At 32.6% G+C, this 24,912-nt stretch overlaps 2 protein-coding genes across 4 annotated transcripts; one reads left to right on the top strand and one right to left on the bottom strand.

The window, feature by feature from the left end:
* Positions 1-1,120: 1,120 nt before the first annotated feature.
* On the bottom strand, positions 1,121-2,737 carry LOC111702129 (glycine-rich cell wall structural protein 1.0). Its single transcript, XM_023473708.1, has 3 exons — positions 2,654-2,737; positions 2,163-2,458; positions 1,121-2,088 (listed from the first exon to the last, which is right to left on the bottom strand). Exons 2-3 carry the CDS (start codon positions 2,437-2,439, stop codon positions 1,226-1,228), a joined length of 1,140 nt encoding a protein of 379 aa, XP_023329476.1. The 5' UTR covers positions 2,440-2,458; positions 2,654-2,737; the 3' UTR covers positions 1,121-1,225.
* Positions 2,738-4,862: 2,125 nt separating this feature from the next.
* On the top strand, positions 4,863-15,074 carry LOC111702132 (uncharacterized). 3 transcript variants are annotated; one of them, XM_023473714.1, is made up of 10 exons: positions 4,863-4,961; positions 6,217-6,277; positions 7,231-7,295; positions 8,578-8,683; positions 8,878-8,999; positions 9,950-10,016; positions 12,328-12,444; positions 13,198-13,307; positions 13,509-13,573; positions 14,620-15,074. In XM_023473714.1, exons 1-10 carry the CDS (start codon positions 4,879-4,881, stop codon positions 14,634-14,636), a joined length of 813 nt encoding a protein of 270 aa, XP_023329482.1. In that variant the 5' UTR covers positions 4,863-4,878; the 3' UTR covers positions 14,637-15,074. The 3 variants fall into 3 exon arrangements, with proteins under 3 accessions (XP_023329482.1, XP_023329481.1, XP_023329480.1); XM_023473713.1 differs by lacking the exon at positions 14,620-15,074 and having other exon boundaries at positions 8,884-8,999; positions 13,509-14,046; XM_023473712.1 differs by lacking the exon at positions 14,620-15,074 and having other exon boundaries at positions 13,509-14,046.
* Positions 15,075-24,912: the final 9,838 nt, after the last annotated feature.

The raw sequence follows: 24,912 nt of genomic DNA, 5'->3' as shown, positions 1-24,912 counted from the left end.
TTTGGCATTGATGTATATTCTGACCATATAGTAAAAGAGGGTTACAGCGCTAAACATAATGTCAGAATTCATATGCTTCACAAATTGGTATAACTCATTTTTACAATAAATTTTTTTTACGGCTACAATTTTATAATGTGTAAAGGGTGACCATTTTTTAAATACTTTTGTTCTCTAGGTTTGAGGAAAAGATTTGGGGGACAGAGGAGACAAAATCTTTAAATGAGACTTTAACTCCAAGATTTGGATTCTAATCAGTTTTCTTGATGTAATCCTTCCCGATATCTAATCCTTTCTGATCTTTAACCATTCTTAATATCCAATCCTTCCTGATCTTTTTCCAATCCTTCTTGATATCCAATCCTTCCTGATCTTATTTCCAATCCTTCTTGATATCCAATCCTTCCTGATTTTATTTCCAATCCTTCTTGATATCCAATCCTTCCTGATCTTATTTCCTATCCTTCTTGATATCCAATCCTTCCTGATCTTATTTCCAATACTTCTGATTTCTGATCCTTCCTGTCATCTTTAAATTTCTATATTTGCTTATTCCAAAAAGAATCTCGGCATAAACAACCTTTAAATAATATAAAAATTAATATTATAGATTTTCTGAAATTACAGGAAAAGAAGTTTTCAAAAATTTTAAAAAAGTGAAAAATACCTCGTTTTCTTGTCTTTTCAGTTTGTTCTTAAATCTGGAATTTGGAAAGGTGGATTTTTAAAAAGATTAAAGGAAATATAAATTTCATCTTATCAAAGATAAAAACAATAAAGAAAAAAATTAAATCTTCTTAAAATAAGTCTAGAACATGTTCTATTGTTTATTAACATTGGTTATTGCTGGACACTGTGTTTCATGTTGGACATTCTTTACCAGCATGAAAAATATTATATATTTTTCCATTAAAATGACTTTCACTTTATATTTTGTCTATCTATTAACTCATTCTATCATAAATTCTCGGATATGTTTGCATTTTAGTTCTCTATTATAGATTTTAGTTCTCCATGTTTAATCATATATTTTAGTACACAGATATATTTACATTTATGAGACTGTAGGGCGTTTGATAAAATTATTGAAATAAAGATAACAGATAGTAAATTATTATTTATCAATTTGAGAATTTAGAGATATTTAAGTACAATTAAATCGAGCAAAGACAACAGCGCATTCATTTATAAAAAAAATCAAATGTTTCTTATTCATTGATTTTTTTCACCATTCATCGATATCTATAAGATCAGAGATTGGGTCTTCAAGTTCAAAATCAGGTTGATCTTCTTCATAACCATCAAGTTCATGGTGATGTCCATGATGACCATATCCATGATGACCATGTCCATGATGACCATATCCATGTTGACCATATCCATGATGACCATATCCATGAAGACCATGTCCATGATAACCTTGTCCATGGCCATGATCATGAAAGCAACCACGACCGTGACAAAGATCATCATCATCATCATCTGCCGGATATCCCGCTGATCCTCCGCCTCCTAGAGCTTGAGCCTGGGATTGAGCTCCAGCTGATCCTCCACCACCTAGAGCTTGAGCCTGGGATTGAGCTCCAGATAATCCTCCGCCTCCTAGAGCTTGTGACTGGGATTGAGCTCCAGCTGATCCTCCGCCTCCTAAAGCTTGCGACTGGGATTGAGCTCCAGCTAATCCTCCACCTCCTAGAGCTTGAGCCTGGGATTGAGCTCCAGCTAATCCTCCGCCTCCTAGAGCTTGAGCCTGGGATTGAGCTCCAGCTGATCCTCCACCTCCTAGAGCGTGAGCCTGGGATTGAGCTCCAGCTGATCCTCCCCCTCCTAGAGCTTGAGCTTGGGATTGAGCTCCAGATGATCCTCCCCCTCCTAAAGCTTGAGACTGTGATTGAGCTCCAGCTGATCCTCCGCCTCCTAGAGCTTGAGCTTGGGATTGAGCTCCAGCTAATCCTCCGCCTCCTAGAGCTTGAGCTTGGGATTGAGCTCCAGCTAATCCTCCGCCTCCTAGAGCTTGAGACTGGGATTGAGCTCCAGCTGATCCTCCGCCTCCTAAAGCTTGAGACTGGGATTGAGCTCCAGCTGATCCTCCACCTCCTAGAGCTTGAGCCTGGGATTGAGCTCCAGCTAATCCTCCGCCTCCTAGAGCTTGAGACTGGGACCTCCGCCTCCTAGAGCTTGAGACTGGGATTGAGCTCCAGCTGATCCTCCGCCTCCTAGAGCTTGAGCCTGGGATTGAGCTCCAGCTGATCCTCCACCTCCTAGAGCTTGAGCTTGGGATTGAGCTCCAGCTGATCCTCTGCCTCCTAGAGCTTGAGACTGGGATTGAGCTCCAGCTTGAGCTAGAGCTGGAGTCCAAGCAGCTCCATTATATCTGGGAAAGGCAAGAGCATGGTTTGCCAAGATTAAAATGAACCAGAACGTATAGGTTCTCAGCATTATTACAGTAGAACGCCTCCTGAAAACAAGATTGTTGTATTTTTAATGTTTTTAACTTTAAGAACCGAAAATCTTGGAAAAATGTTTTTTAAAAAGTTATGATGAATGAAAAAGGATTAAAAATTTAGTAAATCATTCTCATTTGGTTTTTATTACTTCTCGTTTAGTTAAAACTTTAAATTTCAATTCAGATAAACGTTTTGATTAATCTTACCTAATTTAGAGGAGATATCATGTGGGTTTATTTGTGTGTTCTATTTGTTCTGTATCCACAGTATATCTTTGTATTGTGTATCCTTTTCTATCTTTGTATTATCTATCTTTTTCATCTTTGTATTGTGTATCCTCAGTATCTCAGAGTATTTTGTATCCTGTGTTTTTTTGTATCCTCAGTCCTTCTTGAGTCTTAAATGAAATCTTGATTATCTTCATAAATGTCTTGATGTACATGTGTTATGTCAGCTCCAGTTCAATTCCTATAGTACAGTTCGTACAGTATGATGTACGGAACGTGTTACAAGCTTAAATTTGCGGCAATTTTACCACAATTGTCTTAAATTAGAATATATCTGTTCATATGCACAATAGGAGCAGTACTGAACACTATGTGTGCTGGTGCTCTGATTGTGCTAATCTAAATATTTGACTCGGTCGGTCAACTTGAGCAGTGACGTCACTGGAACCGTCTCAAAGACACCGAAGAATATTGGATATGGTGGAGGGTGGAGGGTAGAGGGTAGGAGTAGAGAATAGACCCATTAAAGATGGACTATGGTCAGAGTTTTATATGCGTTTTAAACATTCAAGGTATTTTTACTTTTTAGAATTTGAAATGTTTACCATAAGTTTTAATTATGTACTCTAAAATTTACTTTTAACACTTTGTGTAAAATATTTTTTCTGACAAAATGAAAAATGAAAACAATTTATAAAATTGTTTTGGTTTATTTGCCTGAGTAAAAATATGTTGCACAATGTAATTAAAGCAAACTTATTAAGCCAAAAATTTTCATCATTGTCATCATCTCAGAATTTTGAAGGAGACTTTATGCCACCTAGAGCTTGAGCCTGGGATTGAGCTCCAGCTAATCCTCCGCCTCCTAGAGCTTGAGCCTGGGATTGAGCTCCAGCCCAACTTGGTTGACTATTCAATCCNAAGATAGGGGGTTAAACTTAGCGTAACATTATCATCTTGAAAGTTGTTAATCTTAATTCCTCATACTGAAGAGCAAAAAATATTTGAAAAGAAGAAAAAAGTTTTAAATTTCTGTATGTTGGTATTCAAATAATTTAGTTTTTCTCTTACTTATCCGTAAACTTAAATCTAGAGAAGCTACGAGGTCACAAGGTAGTACCAGTAATGTTATTTAAATTTTACCTTCGCCTTCTGTCTATAGTGAAGCGTTCAGTGAGCTTCGCGCCCCTCTTTCTCTAGTAATATTTTATAAGTTTTGTATTGGTATGCTTTACAAGCAACTTTTTTATACATGATTAAAGAAAAATAACATCATATGTGATATTTGTAAATATTATAAAAACCTATGTCAACTAATGATTTCTATGTGAAATGAGAAAAAATGAGAAACATGAAACAGGAAAAAGGAAACAGATAAGAAATCTTGGAAAATGGTAAATAGTGAGAGAAATATGAACAAGGAAAAATACGTGAAATATAAGAGTAATAGAGAAATAAGAAAAATAAATTAAAAAAATTGAACAATATATATAAACTAACTGAAGGGCACAGCGTTGCCCGTGGAATAAAAAAATGTCAAAAAATTTGAAAAAATATTTTTAAAAACAGTTCAAATTTTTTTTAGCCTATGACAATTCCCGCCCACCCATGAGTATGAGTGTCCATAAAAAAATTCAGCCCAATCGGTCCAGCCGATTGGCCGGCTATAGGCAACATATATATATACGAATGTATTGTTTTATTATATAGATTTAGGCGAGTTTTGTTTTATTATATAGATTTAGGAGAGTCTTGTTTTATTATATAGATTTCGGAGAGTTTTGTTTTATTATATAGATTTAGGAGAGTCTTGTTTTAATATATAGATTTAGGAGAGTTTTGTTTTATTATATAGATTTTGGAGATTTTGTTTTATTATATAGATTTAGGAGAGTCTTGTTTTATTATATAGATTTAGGAGAGTTTTGTTTTATTATATAGATTTAGGAGACATTTGAGGAGGGGAAAGAGAAAAAAGAAATAAAGAAATAAAAGTGAATTATTAAAATCTAATAAGAAAGAGGAAAGATCAATGAAATAAAAATTGAAGATCGAAATATATAAAAATAAATAAATAAAAAAGTAAAAATGAAAGCCTTGACGTTTAATTAGAAAGTTTGAAGAATCTCTAATTTTGCTGATCCACGCAGAATTAAAAAATGTGAAACAGTTTTAGTTTTCTCCTCCATGTGAGCTGACGCGAGATGATTTTTTATCTTTTCTTTCTGTATTTTCCAACATTGGTGTACTCGGCTTGCCACTATATTGACGCATTTTGGATGGTGAGGTAAGTGTGAAAAAACATACAATTTTTACTGACGCCAAAAAAGTTTGTTCTGGCGGTTATTTTGTTTTCGGAAAGTTTTTGAAATATTGAAAAATTATTAAAAAACTTATTTTACGGCACCCCCTATTTATAGAATGGTATGTTTGATTCACAATTATATACACTAGTGTTTCCCACAAAGGATAAGAATGTTCAGAGACGACTAGGCGGAATGTTCTTATTCTTTTTCTTAAATTCTTGGTTCTCTGTTATGACGGTAAACTCTTTGCGAAATCACTAAAAAAGAAGAAAAAATTTCAACATTCAGATTGTTACAACTATAGAGTTTCAGGTCGTTACTAAAGTCTCAACATTTGGTAACTCTGTAGGAGCTATGATGGGTTGGAAAGGAAAGGGCTTCAGGGGGGGGAATAAATCTCTTCATACCATTTTACACCAAGGACCGTGTTATTATCATTTCTGAGCACGATGCCTTTAAAATGATGTAGGCGTTTTGATTCATCCAAAATATTATATTCAAATCAAAACAATTATTTTTACATTATTTCTAATAATTTGTAAAATGTTTCTTAAATGTAAAAGTTAGTTCACAGTGACTTAATTTCAACAAGTAGCCCTCCATCTAAAGAGTGCACCATGTCCGATTCATCCTTTTTCCCACATTGTCTTTTTGGCATAAATCCGCGAGTCTATTTTACAGAGTGTCCCAGTAAACCTGGGAATTGAGAAACGAGAAAAAAGATCGTCTTTGATTTCTAATCACTGATAAATGACATGAAGTGTATCAAAAAAAAGAGTGTACGTCTTATGAGCTTTACAAAACGTGGTCTGCCTTCCTTCCATATTCAAATTTGAAAGATTTTGTTGGTATTTTATAAATAAAAACCTTGACAAATTTCTTAATATCTCCGTCAATTTTGAAGGTGCAAAAATGGTAAACCACATTTTAGAATTCCCAAGACTAGTTTTCAACAGTTTTAACTGGAATCCTAATAAAATTATGTTCAAGTGACACGCAGTATTACTGCACTGAACAAAGACGATATTCAAGTCGTCACTTAATTCCCATGTTTATTGGGACACCCTGTATAAATAATTTGCAATGGATTATAATCAGTTTTCACCTAGGGACATCAAAGTCATCCTTGATCAGTCAAATGTTAAAAGGGTTCAGTTGTGTATCGAACATGCCACTCTATAAATGGAGGATCATGAAAAATTACGACTACAGTCCCTTAATAATAATTTTGTTTAGATATGTTGGATTAAAAAAGTATGATCCTGAAAATTCTCCAGAGCCCCCAGCTGTATTCCAGGGACAAAACCTTAAACAAGGGCCCACTGTGCATACCTATTGTTACTATGTGTGATAACTGGGCCCACTGTGCTAACTATTATTACTATGTATGATAACTGGGCCCACTGTGCTAACCATTAATACTATGTATGATAACTGGGCCCACTGTGCTAACCATTAATACTATGTATGATAACTGGGGCCACTGTACTAACCATTATTACTATGTATGATAACTGGGGCCACTGTGCTAACCATTAATACTATGTATGATAACTGGGGCCACTGTGCTAACCTATTCTTACTATGTATGATAACTGGGCCCACTGTGCTAACCATTAATACTATGTATGATAACTGGGCCCACTGTGCTAACCATTATTACTATGTATGATAACTGGGGCCACTGTGCTAACCTATTCTTACTATGTATGATAACTGGGCCCTCTGTGCTAACCTATTGTTACTATGTATGATAACTGGGCCCGCTGTGCTAACCATTAATACTATGTATGATAACTGGGCCCCCTGTGCTAACCTATTGTTACTATGTATGATAACTGGGCCCGCTGTGCTAACCATTATTACTATGTATGATCTATGTATGATCCAATCTTTATGTAAGTTTAAACTTGTTATTTAATAACCCGGAAAAAGGAGACATATCACTAAAAACTCCGGCTAATTTCATGTACCGGCCAAATTTTTAGGCAGCTTAGGCAATTGTTATGTACTGTACGGGACAGTTCGACAAATGAATTCTTCCTTTCTAATTCGAGATGATGTGGAATTCTATTTTTATTTTATTAAAAACTGACATTTTTTATTTTTCATTAATTTAAACATTGTACATCTTCTAGTTTTTTTCTGTAGGGCTAAATTTATCCATTTACAAAAGTTAACCTTTACACTATTGATAATGAACACCTTTGTTTAAGATTTTATTGTTATTTGGTTTGGTTTGGATTGCAGACTGGCATGAAGAGTGTAAACATAAGTTGGGCACATATTATTGAGGATTCCCACTGTGTCGACAGGTATGCCATTTTTAAAAATAGAAAAACTCAAATATTTCAAATGAATACTATGTAAGTTTAAACTTAGTTTAAATAAAATGTTTAATTTTTAAATTTTAAATTAATGTTTTTTTTTGCAATCTTCCGCGCTAATAAATGTTAGTTGTCGATATTTATTCCCCTAGCCGTCCGCCCCAGGGGGCGCAGTGTAAACTATACATGTTGCAGTCTGTACACACTACACTGCACGAGGTTAAATTGCGGGTTTTTCTTTAGGCATAATCAAACTGTAAGAGAATAAAGAATCGGTGTGTTTCAATCTGTACGACAAATAAAGGAGGAAGATGTATTAAGATGTTATTGAATTAAAACAGAATTAATGGGAAACATGAGTTACAATTCTTCTGAAAGGGGATTTGAAGACTGGATCTGGGACTCGTAGATTTTAAGTCTCCGGACACTCGGCGCTGGAATCTTGCCCCTCTTGAATTGGGTCGCTCTGCTTGACTCTGTGACTTGGACTCTGACCCCCTGGACTCTCAGACATGGAGCTCTGGCCCAATATTGTTACCCTCCTGAACCAGCTCCTTCCCGAAGCAGAAGGGAGTTGGTCCCTCTCTCTAAGAGGCTTCGTCTCAACTCTCTCAACTAAAGTTATTCTTTGTTAGGTCTCCGTTTATATCCTGTGATCCTGTCTTATCAACACATCCTTATCGTGTTCAAGGATGTAATGCAAGGAAAGTTATTTCAGAAGTGTACACATCTTTTGTACCGCAGTGTACTGTCTCTGGACGGTAATGTAAACACAAGACGGATGTTTGCAGCCTGACATGGGATCCATCTTACACATAAAAAAATCAATGAAATATTCTGGTCATAGGAAACTATTATGTGAATTATCAAAATGATCAAATTTAATGCTTTTAACCTCCTATGCATCTATTCTTGTTTACAATTCCGCCCAAAGAGAACTGGTTTCAATATGTACACAGAGCATACACGACCCCAATTAACTTTCCTTGCATTACACCTTTGATCGTGTAGTAAAGCTGGAGTATTTAGATAAATGGAAGGAGTGGGTGGGGGGGTCTTTACGACCCCTTAGCCTGAGGGAGGGGGTTGTGGTTACACAAACATTTAGTAAACACAAGAATTGTTAATTTTTCAGTTTGAGTCTTGATTTTAAGAAAAATTTACAAGCCGGGAACATTCTATAGTTTTTAGATTACATTACTTAATGTTAAAAGAATACTCTGAAAATCAAGAATTGAAATATTTGAAAAGTTTATGATTAAATGTGCAGGTATGTTGTACATGTTTGGGATGTAAAGAAGAATCATATACGGTACATATTCAACTCTTCTATCTTTACTGCAGTACTTGAAGTCCCACGCTGTACAAGCCTAAAGGTAAACTATCTAAACAAAAATTTTCTGGAAATTAAACAAATGAATTTAAGAAATTTTAAAACTTTCATCGATTTTTTAAAATTCAAAGCGGTAGGGATGTTGATGATTAACTTCTTGCGAATTTATTTGGAAATTTCATGGGTTGCTGGGGGGGGGGGGGGTTAAAAGTGAATTTTTTACTTTTTAAAAATTAGATCCAGGTAGAACTTCAAGAAGACGACAAACCTGGAAAACCCCCAGATTCTAGGATGACCTTTCCAGCTCCTGTAGCGTTGGTTACAAAGTGGATTGAAGAACCAAAATATACAATTAACAGGTAGAAATATTTCTATTTTGTCTGTAGTCAAAGAGAATAGAATATATATTAGAGTGGAATTTAGTAAATCCCTCGGTATGAATTTTGTCAGTCCCTTTCAGCCTGAAAGGGAGTTCAAAGTGTACAAATCATGTAAATGTTCACAAATTATATGCAGTACAGTACATTAATACAGTATGTTCCCTAGACTATCCATTACAATTTCGAATTTTTTAAAGCTTTTAAATAAACTTTATTAAATGAATTAGGTGAATAAAAAACATCATTTGATTTATAGTTATAACGGAATATCATCTTTTGTAAACTGAAAGGCATAGAGTCTATGTGAAATGATCATTGGTCAATTATGAAACCAGCCTATTTCATAATTTGGTTTTCTTTTAACATTAATTTTAGATTTTCTATAAAATGATATTCCAGGGCCCAAAAGGTTATATAGCACAAATATGTGAAGTACACCTGCAGTATGGAAACAGTACAACAAAAACTTTTTTCTAGTAAATTTCATTTTAATATATATTCTATTCTCATTGTATGTATATTAGTGGTTGTCTTTCTAGATTAAAATAATGAATTGATCAGAGATGGAATTTAAAGAATTTGAGCCGCGATTTAAATCTACCAAAACCCGGTTTAAATTAAGCGCCGGCTTAAATCTTGAAACATTTGATTCAATTTTAAGTGGAATCAACCATATTTAAGCCGCGGCTTAAATTTAAACCGCCGCTCAAATTCTTTAAATTCGGCCACAGATGACTTAGGCATCGGATAGCATATGGATAAAATGGCACATGGATTGGTTAGCATATGAATTGATAACATATGAATCAGAACTAGATCTAACAAACTAATCAGAAAACGAATGGACTAGATCTAATGTGCATGTCTCAGATAATGTTATGATTCCTTAATTTTCATAAAGTTTTAATTTTTTGTGTGTTTTTGTTTAGATCTTTGGTTGAAGTAGATAAAAGTTTCTCACATTGGAGTCAAATATTTGATCCATCTACAATAAGGGTAAGTTTAATAAATTTTTTTAAGTTAACATTTATTTCGTCTAAAGTTGAAAGCAGATTTTTTTTAATTGTTTTATTCTAAGGATGACCTAAATTATTGTTTTGTGGTATAGCTGTTGTCCCGTCAGGACAAATGGAGGAAAATGTACGCTAGATTCTGACGTGTGTATTTAGGTTAATCAACTACACTGATCATTGTTATTAGGTGCAGTACGCGGAAAAGGGATTTGAAAATAAACCAAAATTTCGTGGAGGGGGGGGGGTGATTTTATTGATGGACTATTTGGGTTATAAAAAGAATTGTAACTTTTTCTTTACATTGCTTCCCAAAATAAAATAAAAAGCATTGAAAACTTCTTATAAATATACAGTGCTCCCCAAAATAAGATGGTAAGCATAGACGACTGCTCATAAATATACAGAGCTCCTCAAAATAATATGGTAAGTGATGATGACTTTTCATAAATATACAGTGCTTCTTGAAAAATAGATTGCATATTAAAGAAAAGTCGTCTTCACATCACCCTTGTATTACCGTATATTTATCAAAAGCCACCATCTTTATCATTCAATTTTGGGAAGCACTGTTTATTTAATACAAGTCGTCTTTATTTTCCACTTTATTTTGGAGAGCACTTAATATTTAAGAGAAGTCGTCTATTCCTACTATATTTTTTGGGGGGAGCACTGTATATTTACAAGAAGTTGTCTTCATTTTCCATATTATTTTGGGGAGCACTGGATATTTTGAAAAGTCGCTAATACTTACCATTTTATTTTGGGGAGCACTGTATATTTATGAGAAGTTGTCTTCATTTACCATTTTATCATGTATGATTAAGGTGAAAAAAAAGTTACAATTCTTTTTATAACCCAAATAGTCCATGAATGAAATCCCCCTCCCCCCCTTAGCGAAATTTTGTTTTTTTTCAAATCCCTTTTCAACGTACTGCACCTAATAACAATGATCAGTGTAGTTGATTAACCCAAATACATACGTCACAATCTAGCGTACATTTTCCTCCATTTGTCCTGACGGGGCTGTTGTATTTCATAATAAAATTTTGTTAATTTATAATTGTTCAATATTCAAAGAGTTTCAATTTTTTCCCTGATTCAATTTAGATCCGAGAAGGCCTCAAGTAACCATTTCTGAATCTTTTAATTCATAATTATGATAACCCATTTAAAACTATTGTAAATTTAAGGCAGGACTTTTCTTAACTGAATTAATAATTAATATACCCCCAAATCTAGATTCTACATGGAGCGACGTATGCCATACTGACCCAGTTTACGGATAATTCCGAATCAATTCCTTATGGAATTGTCGTCCTTTAATCTTTTCAGCATGTCACACCTAGCTTTGTGTAGCCTCTTAGGGGGTAGATTTATATTAAAAGTAGTAAAGAAAGGTTCCACCTTCAATTTGTAAAAAGTTTATAATGTTTTATCATGATTGAAAGATACATGTAACACTGTGGACTACGGTCAATTTGATTCCGAACTGAACCAGCCCCTTGTACTGGCCTAAGTGACGCGCAGCAAGTACCGGACCGACCTCTTGTACCGGCCTAAGTGACGTGCAGCAAGTACCAGAACGACCCCTTGTACCGGCCTTAGTGACGTGCAGCAAGTACCAGAACGACCCCTTGTACCAGCCTTAGTGATGTGCAGAACGACCCCTTGTACCAGCCTTAGTGATGTGCAGCAAGTACCGGAATGACCCCTTGTACCGGCCTTAGTGACGTGCAGCAAGTAACGGAACGACCCCTTGTACCGGCCTTCTTGACGTGCAGCAAGTACCGGAACAACCCCTTGTACCGGCCTTAGTGACGTGCAGCAAGTACCGGAACGACCCCTTGTACCGGCCTAAGTTAAGGCCCGACCCTATCAACTTTGCTGCAACCACTGTGATATAAAGGTCTCAAGCTCTCAAGCACAAATCGATGAGAATTTTACCAATTACTTCATAAAAACTAAAGCTATTAACAAGTGCTTTATAGTGTTAAAATGTACATCTAAAGGGCTACAGAAAAGCATAAGTGAGTTAGAGCAGTAAAATCAAAGCCAAGGCGTTGCAACGCTTCATAGTCAACCATGTCTTAAAAATTGATGAGACTGTTTATAAGTGCAGTCTGAATCTTTTTACAGTACCCAGCCTAACATACGCCTATTTGACTTGCCCCACTAGCTTAGTTTAGTGTGGAAAGGTTCCATTAGGCCTTTGCCGGTCCAGATTGAGCTGACAAAAAATGGAAACCCTGAACCAAAATATTACTCGACTTTCTGCTTTGATTTTCATTGCGCAGGGAATTGAAGTTGATTGGTCTGCAAGCTTAATAAACTCTGTCTGTATCTCTACAGGAGAAATAGTAGTTTCTAGGCTTGTAGTTGGAGCGATCAGTGACACTGTTAAAAAAATAAAGGTATTTAAAAGAAATTCTATCCGAGCATTTTTGATTTGTCAATATAAAAATATAAATTTTTTGGCCTATCCATAAATGCATTTTGATAGCTTTTCACTAACATTGAAGTTTTGTGAGATTCTATGTGGCGAAGCTAAACAATCAGAAGTACACAAATTGTCATATTTTTCTTAGATTTATTATTTTATTAGAGCTATTGATAATCTGAACTATCATTAGTTATTTTCTTTAGGCTTAAACACAGCACTATAGGATTTAAGATAAAATTAATTTTACTGATAAAATTTAACTCTCGCTTTGAAATTTATCAATTATTCTATTTTATATATATATATATCTATATATACAGTGAGAACCAGAAAATTGTGGAAAAAGAGGACGACATTGAAGAAATATTTAGGTGTATTTGATATTATTCCAACGCAAATAGTTTTAATATAAAGTTTTTAAATCATTTATGAAAGTGAAATGAGTTTGTTTAAACTGCACAATTGGTGTGTCCCATGCTCATAGTACAATTTAAAGTCATAACTTTGGTCAAAAAGTCGTCTTTTTATGCCAGAGTTTTCTGGTTCTGATTGTATCTTATTTTATCATTTCTTAACACTGCACATTTACATGTATGTAATATACTGCACAGTGTGCAGGTATGTAAATATATTGTACAATGTACAGGTATGTAAATAAACTCTACAGTGTACATGTATGTAAATACACTGTACACTGTGCATGTATGTACAGTACACTGCATAGGTTCCTGTTGTCTATTCTGACGAGAGAAGTACACTATCTCTACCCTGTCAGGATTCTATACTGTACAATATAAATGTAAATTTCTATCAGAATGTAAAAGTTAATGGCAGGTAAACATAAGTCAATTGTTAAAAAACTAATTTTTGTTTACAATAATACTTGTATAGACAACAATAACATATATTTTATGATTATTATCAATATTTATTGCTTTCCGTAAAATGAACTTTTCTTCTTCTTAAAAATTTATTAAAAATGTTGTTCAATTGAGGGCACTTTGAGGGGTTTACCTAATAACTGTGTTCATTAAGGCTTGAGAGGTATGTAGCGAAGAGTAAAGAACACAGTATTCTTCTCCAGTGCCCTTGGACTGAGGGTTATTCATCAGCTAATGCAGTAGAATATTCTAGAATCATGCTGGTAGCCTTCTTAACTTTATTCATCATTAGAATATGCTAGAATCATTCTTGCAAGTTGCAAGCCCTCTTAGTTGTATTTATCAGCTGATTTAGTAGAATATTCTAGAATCATTCTGACAACCCTCTTCACTTATTCATCAGCTGATTCAGTAGAATATTCTAGAATCATGCTGGTAACCATCTTAACTTTATTTATCAGCTGATTCCATAGAATATTCTAGAGCCATGTTGGTAGCCATTTTAACTTTACTCATCAGCTGATTCAGTAGACCAGTAAAAACCAAGATGCTTATCCCATTGAATATTCTAGAATCATACCTTAACTTTATTGTTGATTTCTTAGGATATTCTACAATAATTCTGAAAACATTTTTCCTTTATCACATTCTCTTCATTCATATTTTGCATAATAAATTGAAATTATCTCTGATTTTTTTCTCAGTCTCGTGTCTCTTCTCATTCTAATCTTGCAAATAAAACTTCATTGTTCAATGAAAAACAAATCTGAACCGTACTGTACTTTGGTTTGGCAAATAAAAGATTGTACAATGCGATCTGTTCATTACAAAATTTTAGATTTTTCTTTATTTTTTAAATCTTACTTTGCCTTTTGCCCTCAAAAGTAATTTCTAGCAGTTTTATAAAATTGCATGAATTCCTTTCAATTCTATATAATAGGGTTACCCACAAATAATGAGACTTCATGGAGACGACTGTACGAAATTTATACTGTCTGTTTTCATACATTTATGAATTCCCTACAACCTTAAACTCGTTTCTTTCTTGCCAAATCAATCATAAAAAAACCATTTAATAACAATATCAGGAAAGAAGACATCAATCAACCTTGAAATTGTCATATTTTTAGAGCTGAAAGTCGTCTTTCATCCTTTGTGGGTAACCCTGAGTAATCAGAGGCAAATTGTCGAAGAAAAAAGACGCACTGTTGAGCACTGTCATATTTCTATGTTTATAATGAAATGATGAATAAGATGAATATAAGGATGGATAGGTGAATGAAAGGATGAATGGGTTGGAGGAAGGAAGGATGCAAGAAAGGAAAAAAGAATGAATAGAAGAATGAAAGGATTTATGGATTAGAGGAAGAATGGATAGAAGAAAGAATGAATAGAAGAATGAAAGGATTTATGGATTAGAGGAAGAACGGATAGAAGAAAGAATGAATAAATGAATGAAAGGATGAATAAATACCCCTAGTGTCTGTGTTGTATATTGTATAAGATTAATTAAAGCTTCTGTTCAACATGAACGCTCATTAATTCATCTATTTCTTGTTAAACTACATCAACTAATAGATTAATTAGAATGTATTAAAACTATTTTTAGAACTTGTATCTAACCTCTTTATAGATTTATGGATAGACATGTGTAGGCAATTATACAGGGTATTTTGTCATGACAAAATATAACTATTAATATAAATAAATATTAATTTAACTAGCTACCTTTCACTTCTGGTTCGCACTCCAATCTATTATTTAGAGTATGAACATATGGAAACTTACAATTGCAAAATTACTGGTACAACTTTGTGACCGCGTAGCTTCTTTTTTATTCCCAGCTGTGGGAAAAGCAAGTTTAATCATGATTGGATGTTAGAAATACAAAACTTATTCGTTATTCTTAATATTTCTTCAAAAAGCAAGAGTTATAACGGAGCAACATGCATAATTTCATTCTAACATGAAATTTACTTTAATTTGACGTGACTCATCCATCTATTTTGGTTAACCCAGATTAAATTGTATAGAACCCCGGAATTAAGGTTTTACTAATCCAGATTAAATTGTATAGAACCCCGGAATTAAGGTTTTACTAACCCAGATTAAGTTGTATAGAACCCCGAAATTAAGGTTTTACTAATCCAGATTAAGTTGTATAGAACCCCGGAATTAAGGTTTTACTAATAAGGTCATATTATTCATATATCGACTTCACACAGTTGACTTTGATTCAAAAGACATATTTAGGATACAGCAAGGTACTATTTCAGAGGTGTACGCATTTTTTGTACTGTAGTATGCTGTCTTTGGGCGAAAAAGTAAACACAAGACGGATTTCACAGCCTGACATTGAATCCATTTTCACAAAAGTAACCTAAGAAATATTCTGGTCATAGGGAACTATTATGTGAATTTTCAAAATTATCAAAATAAAATACTTTTCTCCTCCTAGGATACTAGACGAACACTGATGCATCCAAAGACGGTAGAATGGTAAAAGATAGGGCATTAGGAATTTATCCGAATAGTGTGTACGCTCTGTACACTTTCATATGACGTCATTGGCTGCAGTATTGGTTTTAAATTCAAACAATCAACATTAAAACTCTAGTTATCAAATAAATAAATTATTGTAATTGCTAAAAATGGTGGGAAAATAATGACACGGTTATAGACTTCTAAATTTGTTTTTCTCGGTCATAGGATAGGATGCTCTCCTGTTAAAATAAAGCTAAACTTGTGATTTTGTTACGCATCTCATTTGTATGAAAAATACCACATATTTTGAAACAAAATTTGTTAGAATGTCATTAAGTATAGTTTTGTTATAGTCTAAAGCAGAATTTTAGGCCAGTAACACGTGAGCAAAGCCCGAAAAAACCTAGGTTTTAAGTAGCCAAATTTTTTAAACCAATTACATTGCAGTGCTGTTTTAAAATAAAGTTTATGTAAAAAGATAATAAAGTTATGCATTTCTGATGGCAATTTATGTAAAAACGCAAGTTTATAGTGATGGAAATGCTTAAAAAGTCCTAAAATCTTTTTAAATTATAGAAAAGACGACATTCTTTGGCTTCTTCTTGAACCCAATTGAGGCGTGTGGTTTTGTTTATAAATCCCAATGCCCACTCTTTATATTACAAAGCTCTTTGGATGCATCTATTCTTGTTTACAAATTTCGCCCGGAGAGAACTGGTTTCAATATGAACGCAGAATATACGCGACTGCAATTAACTTTCCTTACATTAGTACCTTGGGATACAGGGTGTCCCACGAAACATGACAGTTTGTGAATAGTTTAAAATGTCTTCTTCCATAATTTGTTAACTTGCTTGATACCAAAATACATAGTTAAAAATATTATATGGCAGTCAAATCATAGTAAAATTGATATCAAATTAAAATATGTTAAAAGGGACTGTAAAGGAAAAATGAAAGGGGGTATAGACTGAAAGCTTATCACTTTAGCTCTTGATCGCGACCCATAAAAGTTTTATCTGATGTTCCTGGGACACACTGTAGATAAACCATAAAAACTTTATAAACCAATAGTTTTTATTCCTTCTCATATAGTTCTTTAAAGTATAACATTCTAATTATGAACTAGCTGAAATACCAGGCGCAGCGTTGCCCGCGGAATTTCAGAAATATCAAACACTTGATAGAAAACGACTTGGATCCCATGCGTTGTAACTTGTAACAGTTGATTTGAACGATATGCCTCCTATCCTTTGATCTCCAGAGGGCAATATTAAAAATGTTACTTTGCTCTTAGTGTTAGACTTGGCTAGTTACGTTGTACACACACACAAATTCACACCCTACTATTTATCATGTTTTTTGTTAGTAAATTCAATCTTAACTCTTAAACACCGTGACCGATTTGCCTCAAATTTCGATCCAGGAACTATGTTATAAAACCATGCGGGAATGTTCTTAGCTTGGTTTAAAGTTCTAAGTTGGATTGGTGAATTTTTACAGGGAAAACTTGCCAAGCAAAGCTGCGTTTCCAAGCAATAGTGTGGTTAAAATATTAAAGGAAGAGACCAACTAAAAGTGGTGATTGAGCTTAAAGTGTAGTAAAGATATTAAATCATTTGATTGTTTGTATTTGTATTTGCAAAAGAGGATATGTAATATCGTCTTCTGTGTTAATTGTTTGTATTTGTATTTGCAAAAGAGGATATGTACTATCGTCTTCTGGGTAAAATTATTAGAATCGAAATTTAAAGGGGCTTTTCGGACATGGGCTTTGGGGGGGGGGGGTAGAGAACCCCAGGCCATCGTATAAAGACCCCTTTAAATAACTAGCCATGAATATGCGGGGACATTTTTAAAGAGTTCCATATAATCATTTAATTAAAAAACTAAATATCTGCAACATTCCATTCTCAGAAAGTGAAGAATACGACATTTGAAGAATAATTCTTTCGATGTATTCGTTATTAAGGGTTTCACTGTATAGATCTTTTATATGGCGTCAAACCTTATAGCAATCCAACGTATAGAAACAGCTACGTATAGCAACAAGGCATATTTTCCGGGAGAACATTTCTTATATTTTTGAGAAATTAAGTAATCAGTGTAAAGTAGATATAATTTCATAAAATCCTTTCATTTAAATGGTAAAATGGAATTCTATGAAATCATATTCGCATTACTGGAGAACTTTTTAATAGTTTTGAGAAATTTTTTTTTGCTAAAAATAAAACTGTAGATAGCATTTTTATAAAACATTTTTTTAAATAGTAACATGCAAATTTATGTATAACCATATAATCATTCACTTATCATGTTGTCAGTACATAATAAAATCTGTGGGACCTTAAACACAATAGAGAGCAGTACAAATGTACATATTAAAATATTTTGCTCCTTTCATGTCTGGGGTATGTTAAAAAAATAGAAATTATGAAAATGATAATGATAAGCTACAATATTTAAAAAAAAACGTTTAATTCACAAAAACACAAAAAAAAATTCTCCTGGAATTTACCCCATATATACGTTGCTGTTTCTATACGTTGGATTTCTATAAGGTTTGACGCCCTTTTATATACTCTTTATATATATATTTGAAATTAAATTAATTCTTTTACGATCAGAGTCTTGGTTTGCAACTCTATCTCAATTTGGGTGGATGCACCCCCCTGAGGGGGGGGGGAGGACCTTCGCACCCCCCTGAATTTCAGAATAGCTCCTCAATAGCACTAAAGGGAAAGGAAAACCTTGTGCAAAACGGGAAAAATATATATCGTAAAAAAATTGTTCCTAAATCTGGATGTTTTTGTTCCAAAATAAATCTAGCACCACCGCACTTAAATCCTGTATCAACCCCTGGCAGTATGCCTATACCCCCTTTCATTTTTCGCAATACTCCCTTTAGGGGCTTACCAAAATGTGGTCTACCTTCTTTGTATCTTGAATTAGTACTTCATTTGAATAAGAAATATTTGTCTGATGTACAGAGCGTCCCATATCATATTAGATTATCAACAATTTTTAACGCCAAAATACGCACATAATACGCTAAATATCTAGCATTTTCTGCCAACAAAATTTTCTATTAGCCTTATTAAAATTTTTAAAATGGTTCATTCTTCTTAAATTTTCTGATTTGTCCCCCAAATCGTAATTTAGACCCATTGACGCGGTCTAATTTGATGTGGGACACCCTGTATATTTACTGCGTATACAATAACCTTTTCTGAATATTTCATATACAAATGGAGTACCCGTCTGCAAGGCATATATAATCATATGGTAGGTCGAACCACGTCAGTTATATCTCCCTTCTATTCCTTACTCCCTGATTTTTCCCGTTTAATAAAACATTTTCCTTCAATATATCATTAAATTTCGTTCTTTACTTTTCAACAATATCTATTCAATAATTCCTCCACATTTACATAATATACCTGAGCTGAGCGAAAACATTAGAATGGTGGATATCGAGGTTAATGCATAATCCTCTCTTTTTGCTTCTCTCCAAACTAATATAGTCTTTAGATGAATTGCTAGAGATTATAGATTCGCTCTTTTGAAAAACCGATTTTTATTTTCGGCGCATTTGCTGGTGTTGATGGTGTCATATCAATTGAACTAAAGAACGTAAGTTTTGGATTAATGTTATTAAGACTAACGTTCAAAATGAATATAGTTTTTAAATGTGATAAGATCAGGGGCGTACGAGGGGGGGGCGCACCCTACTGTTAATACAAGGAGAGAAAAGTTTTAGCCTTCTAAAGAGAATACTTCTTTACACAAGATGTACTATGACGGAGAGCAGACTTAACGATCTTTCACTTGTAGCTTTACACCCTATAAGGCTGTCTGAGCTCTCTACTGAAAAAAAATCATTGAAATGTTTGTGCAAGCAAATCCCAGAAAATTGTAGCTTAAAAGATTTGGTTGAAATGTAGATTGAGTAAATTCTATCTAAAAATTTCAGAAGAAATTTCGTTTATTCGAAAAAATATAATTTTTAATGATGCTGTGATTATTGATTTAGTTAGCTGTGATGGAGTTAAGTGATAAATTTATAAAGTCAAAAAGTTAGTTAGTAACACCCAAAAAAGTAGTCTTTTTGATTTTTATGGTGGACAAAATAAGTCCAGGTGGGAGAGGGGGGGCAAAAAAAATTTAAAAAAGGTATTAATATTTTTTCAAAAAAGGGGTTTTTAAGGGGGGGGGCCAATGTTGCAAATTGTGCCCCCCCCTAAACAAAAGCCCTCGTACGCCCCTGGATAAGATATATTTTTTGATAAGTTTATAACAAAATGAATAAATTTATGTTTGTTTAAATGCTCTAAAATCCCGCTTTTGAACAGCTGACTTTAGTTTAATCGGATATTAGTTCAATCGATATAGCATTGTTATCAAACGTAAGGGGTATTCAAAAAGAGAGGATTAAGAAGAAAATCAATGTCCATTGGATACTCAGATTAAGTAATTCCGGTTAAAGATATCTCATTCTAAAGTTTTCAGCTATGATTATATAGATTAACCTTCAAAGTTTACTTAATTCTTACTACAGCTGAGACTGGAACTTTAGAATTAGAAATAACTTGACTTGAATTAGCACTTAAAAGATTTGTTACCATAAGTACAGAAATCTCGCCGCTTAAAAATGTTGGAGCCAGAGGGTTCAAAACTCTCTATACTAGATGATAATTAAGAAAATACAGAGTTGTTTAAAGAACCTGTAAAATCATTCGTTGGGATGTTTAGAAAGATGAAAATTTCCCTGTATGATAATTGAAGGACTGCAGTATGGTTTTGGTGAATTATATTGACGTACTAAGCCTAGGGGTGTCAGAAATGATTTTTTTCGCATTTTTTTGAAAACGTCCAATAATCCTAAAAAAGTTTAATTTTGATAAAACTCCATACTGCAGTCCTTCAATTATCATACAGGGAAATTTTCATCTTTCTAAACATCCCAACGAATGATTTTACAGGTTCTTTAGCTTTGATTTTTTCGATATTTTTTACCTTGGACAAAAATGAAAAAATAGATATTGTTCGATGTATGAAATATAAAAATAGAAACAAATAAAAATATACAGAAAAATATATGTCTGAAAATTCCAATCTGTTGCGAGGGGTTTTAAACAGGGGGCGGAAACGTTATGTGTGTGTGTCTGTACCAAAAGAGTGTGTGTCAGTTTAAAGTACCGAAGGTGTGTACTGTAGGTTTATACAGTACGTAAGAATCTCGGTATTTGTACAGTCTAGGAGAGTACATTTGTTTATTGTTAATTGTTTACTTAGATGGTGTCATATNTCATGCAAAGAATATAATTTGATTAAAGTTTACATTAAACCACTCGTTATTCAAGTTTAATTATAATCGGCGACATTGTTCTACAATTTCCTTGACTGTAGTCATGTTGTGTGTCTGTACCAGAAGAGTGTTGGTAAGTTTACTGTACTGGTCTGCAAAGCAGTGCGACTGGCTTTCTCTTGCCGGACCAGCGCCATTTACTTTCCCTATATTCCTGTTCCTTGGTTTTAAATCCTTATTTACAAAAAAAAATCAGCGACATTATGAATGTTGGCGTTTAACAAAAAAATGAGCTTTTTTGGACAACAAAAGATATAAATACTGGATGCTTTATAAAAGGATTTAAAATATAGAGGTGCTGACCTCCGGTTCCACGAATTGCACCTGTGCGACCGTACTACGACGTAAACTGATTAAATGGCAAATTTTAAATTAAAGCAAATTATAAAGTTTTGCTATTTAAACTTTGTTACTAAATGCAGTAGAAGTCTTGCTAAACAAACAGTAAAATAATCTGCATATTAACTTTGTATGCATTTCATTTACAGTAAAATGCATATTAACTTTGTATGCATTTCATTTACAGTAAAATTTGTATTGGCTGAAACAAATTGCACAGTTGCACTTAAATAAACTTAATCAGAAATAAATTGGTAAAATTATAGATTTAAACAAAGAGAATAGAATATATATTAGAGGGGAATTTATATTAGAAAAAAATGTAAAACGGCCATTTTGTTGTACTGTTTCCATACTACAGGTGTACTTCACATATTTGTGCTACATAACCTTTTGGGTCCTGGAACATCATTTTATAGAAAATCTAAAATTAATATTAAAAGAAAACCAAATTATGAAATAGGCTGGTTTCATAATTGACCAATTATCATTTCACATAGACTCTATGCCTTTCACTTTACAAACGATAATTTTCCGTTATAACTATAAATCAAATGATGTTTTTTATTCACCTAATTCATTTTATAGAATTTATTTAACAGCTATAAAAAATTCGAAATTGAAATGGATAGTCTATAGGGAACATACTGTATTAATGTACTCTACTGCATATAATTTGTGAACATTACATGATTTGTACACTTTGAACTCCCTTTCAGGCTGAAAGGGACTGAAAAAATTCATACCGAGGGATTGGCTAAATTCCACTCTTATATATATTCTAATCTCTTTGATTTTAAAGATAATTGAAAGTTTGTGAAGACGACCCTCTTCTTAACGGACTGTTCCCGTTATTTCAATTTAGCCATCCTATATACAATTATACAATATACTACAATTATACCATGTACAATTATACAATATACTACAATTATACCATGCACAATCATACAATATACATTTATACAATATACAATTATACCATATACAATTATACAATATACAATTAAACAATATACATATATACAATATACATATATACAATATGCATATATACAATATACATATATACAATATGCAATTATACAATATAAAATTATACAATTTACAATTATACAATATACAATTATACCATATACAATTATAAAATATACAATTAAACAATATACATATATACAATATATACATATATACAATATGCAATTATACAATATAAAATTATACAATTTACAATTATACATACAATATACATTTATTCAATATACAATTATACAATATACAATTAAACAATATACATTTATACAATATACATTTATACAATATACAATTATACAATATACATATATACAATATACATATATACAATATGCAATTATACAATATACAATTATACAATATACATTTATTCAATATACAATTATACAATCAAATTAAATTAAAAAATTTCATTGTTTTAATTAGAAACAGGTGCATAATCATTATCATAAAAATATCTTCGAATACAAGAATAACGAACAGCCATGTTTTTTGATAATTAAACATTTCCAATTTGTTTCAAACAGGTTGTCCTCTGCTTATATTTATATATACCAATATAGATTTAAGTTTTATTAATACAGTGATAACCAGGAAACTCTGGAATAGGAAGTCGACTTTTAACTGATGTTATGACTTTAAATAGTCCAATGAACATGAGGCACAGTAAATGGAAGAAGTAAAAAAAAACTTGAATCTATTCATTTAATAATTCAATCTTTGAAAATGGATAAAATTTTAATTTTACTGCGTTTTAAAACAAAAATAACGAAATAAAGAAAGTTTGATAAACGACTTTAATTGAGCCCCGATCTAAAAAAATTGCACAAACATTTTTTGGAAACTTGGAAAATCTTGAAGTTTTGAAGTTTTGAAGTTTTGAGGTTTTGAAGTTTTGAAGCCACGAAGAAATTAATCCCTCGGCTAATTTTCTATTATCTAATCCCTCTAATCCATAATTTGAAATATTAAAGGTCTACAACATAATAAATAGAATGCAAAGATACGACTAGATTAGAGTTTGAAGAGAGTAATCAGTTGTTTAGAACCATAAAATGGATATTAAATTAAATATTTTACATTAAGCAATGAAAATAAATTTTAAAGGCCATAATTAAACGACATGGGCATAAAAGTCAAAATTATATGACATGGTCATAAAGTTTGGAAGGATATTAATTGACCTTTGTAAATGGTTTTAAAAAAAATTCAATTAGTTTTTTTCATTTAGTGTTGGAAAATTTAACTGGACCTGAAGACTAAAATTATAATAGTTTTAACCCTAGAAGCCCTTCGGAGCGGACTCAAGGATGAAATTTAGATTTACAACCATACTGTGCACTATCCTCCCCTTAGCTAAATTTAGATAAACCCATTGAAAAAAATGACATGAAAATTTAATGTAAACCCCCTGAAACTTAAATAATTAAAGAACTCCCTTGAAAATAAAAAATTTAAAGAAACCCCTTGTATGTTTAAAATTTGCATGCACCCTTTTAAAAGTAGAAATTTACACAGCCCCATGACAATTAAAATTTTATATAATCCCCTTGAAAACTTATAAAATTTACAAAATCCCCTTGAAACAAAAAATTTTATATAAGCCCCTTGAAAACTAATAAAATTTTATATAATCCCCTTTAAACTTAATATTTTACAGAACCCCTTTGAAAACTAAAAAAATTTACAAAATCCCCTTGAAACTTAACATATTATATAATCCCCTTGAAAACCAATAAAAATTTACAAAATCCCCTTGAAACTTAATATTTTATAAAATTCCCTTGAAACTTAATATTTTATAAAATTCCCTTGAAAACTAATAAAATTTACAAAATCCCCTTGAAAACTAAGAAAATTTACAAAATCTCCTTGAAAACTAATAAAATTTTATATAATCCCCATGAAAACTAATAAAATTTACAAAATCCCCTTGAAAACTAAGAAAATTTACAAAATCTCCTTGAAAACTAATAAAATTTTATATAATCCCCATGAAAACTAATAAAATTTACAAAATCCCCTTGAAACTTAATATTTTACACAGCCCCATATGACAACTAAATTTTATATAATCCCCTTGAAACTTAATATTTTATATAATCCCCTTGAAAACTAATAAAATTTACAAAATCCCTTGAAAACTAATATTTTATATAATCCCCTTGAAACTTAATAATTTATATAATCCTCTTGAAAATTAATATTTTATCTAATCCCCTTGAAAACTAATAAAATCCCCTTGAAACTTAAAATTTTAAAGAACCCCCTGGAAAATTGACAAAACTTCAACAAACCAATGTTTGAAAGGCAAAACTGCTGAAGGGTTAAC

Source organism: Eurytemora carolleeae, unplaced genomic scaffold (assembly GCF_000591075.1).
Source record: "Eurytemora carolleeae unplaced genomic scaffold, Eaff_2.0 scaffold475, whole genome shotgun sequence".
Lineage (NCBI taxonomy): Eukaryota > Metazoa > Arthropoda > Copepoda > Calanoida > Temoridae > Eurytemora > Eurytemora carolleeae.
The sequence above is the reverse complement of the archived record's forward strand: the minus strand, read 5'-3'. Positions and strand labels throughout refer to the sequence as shown.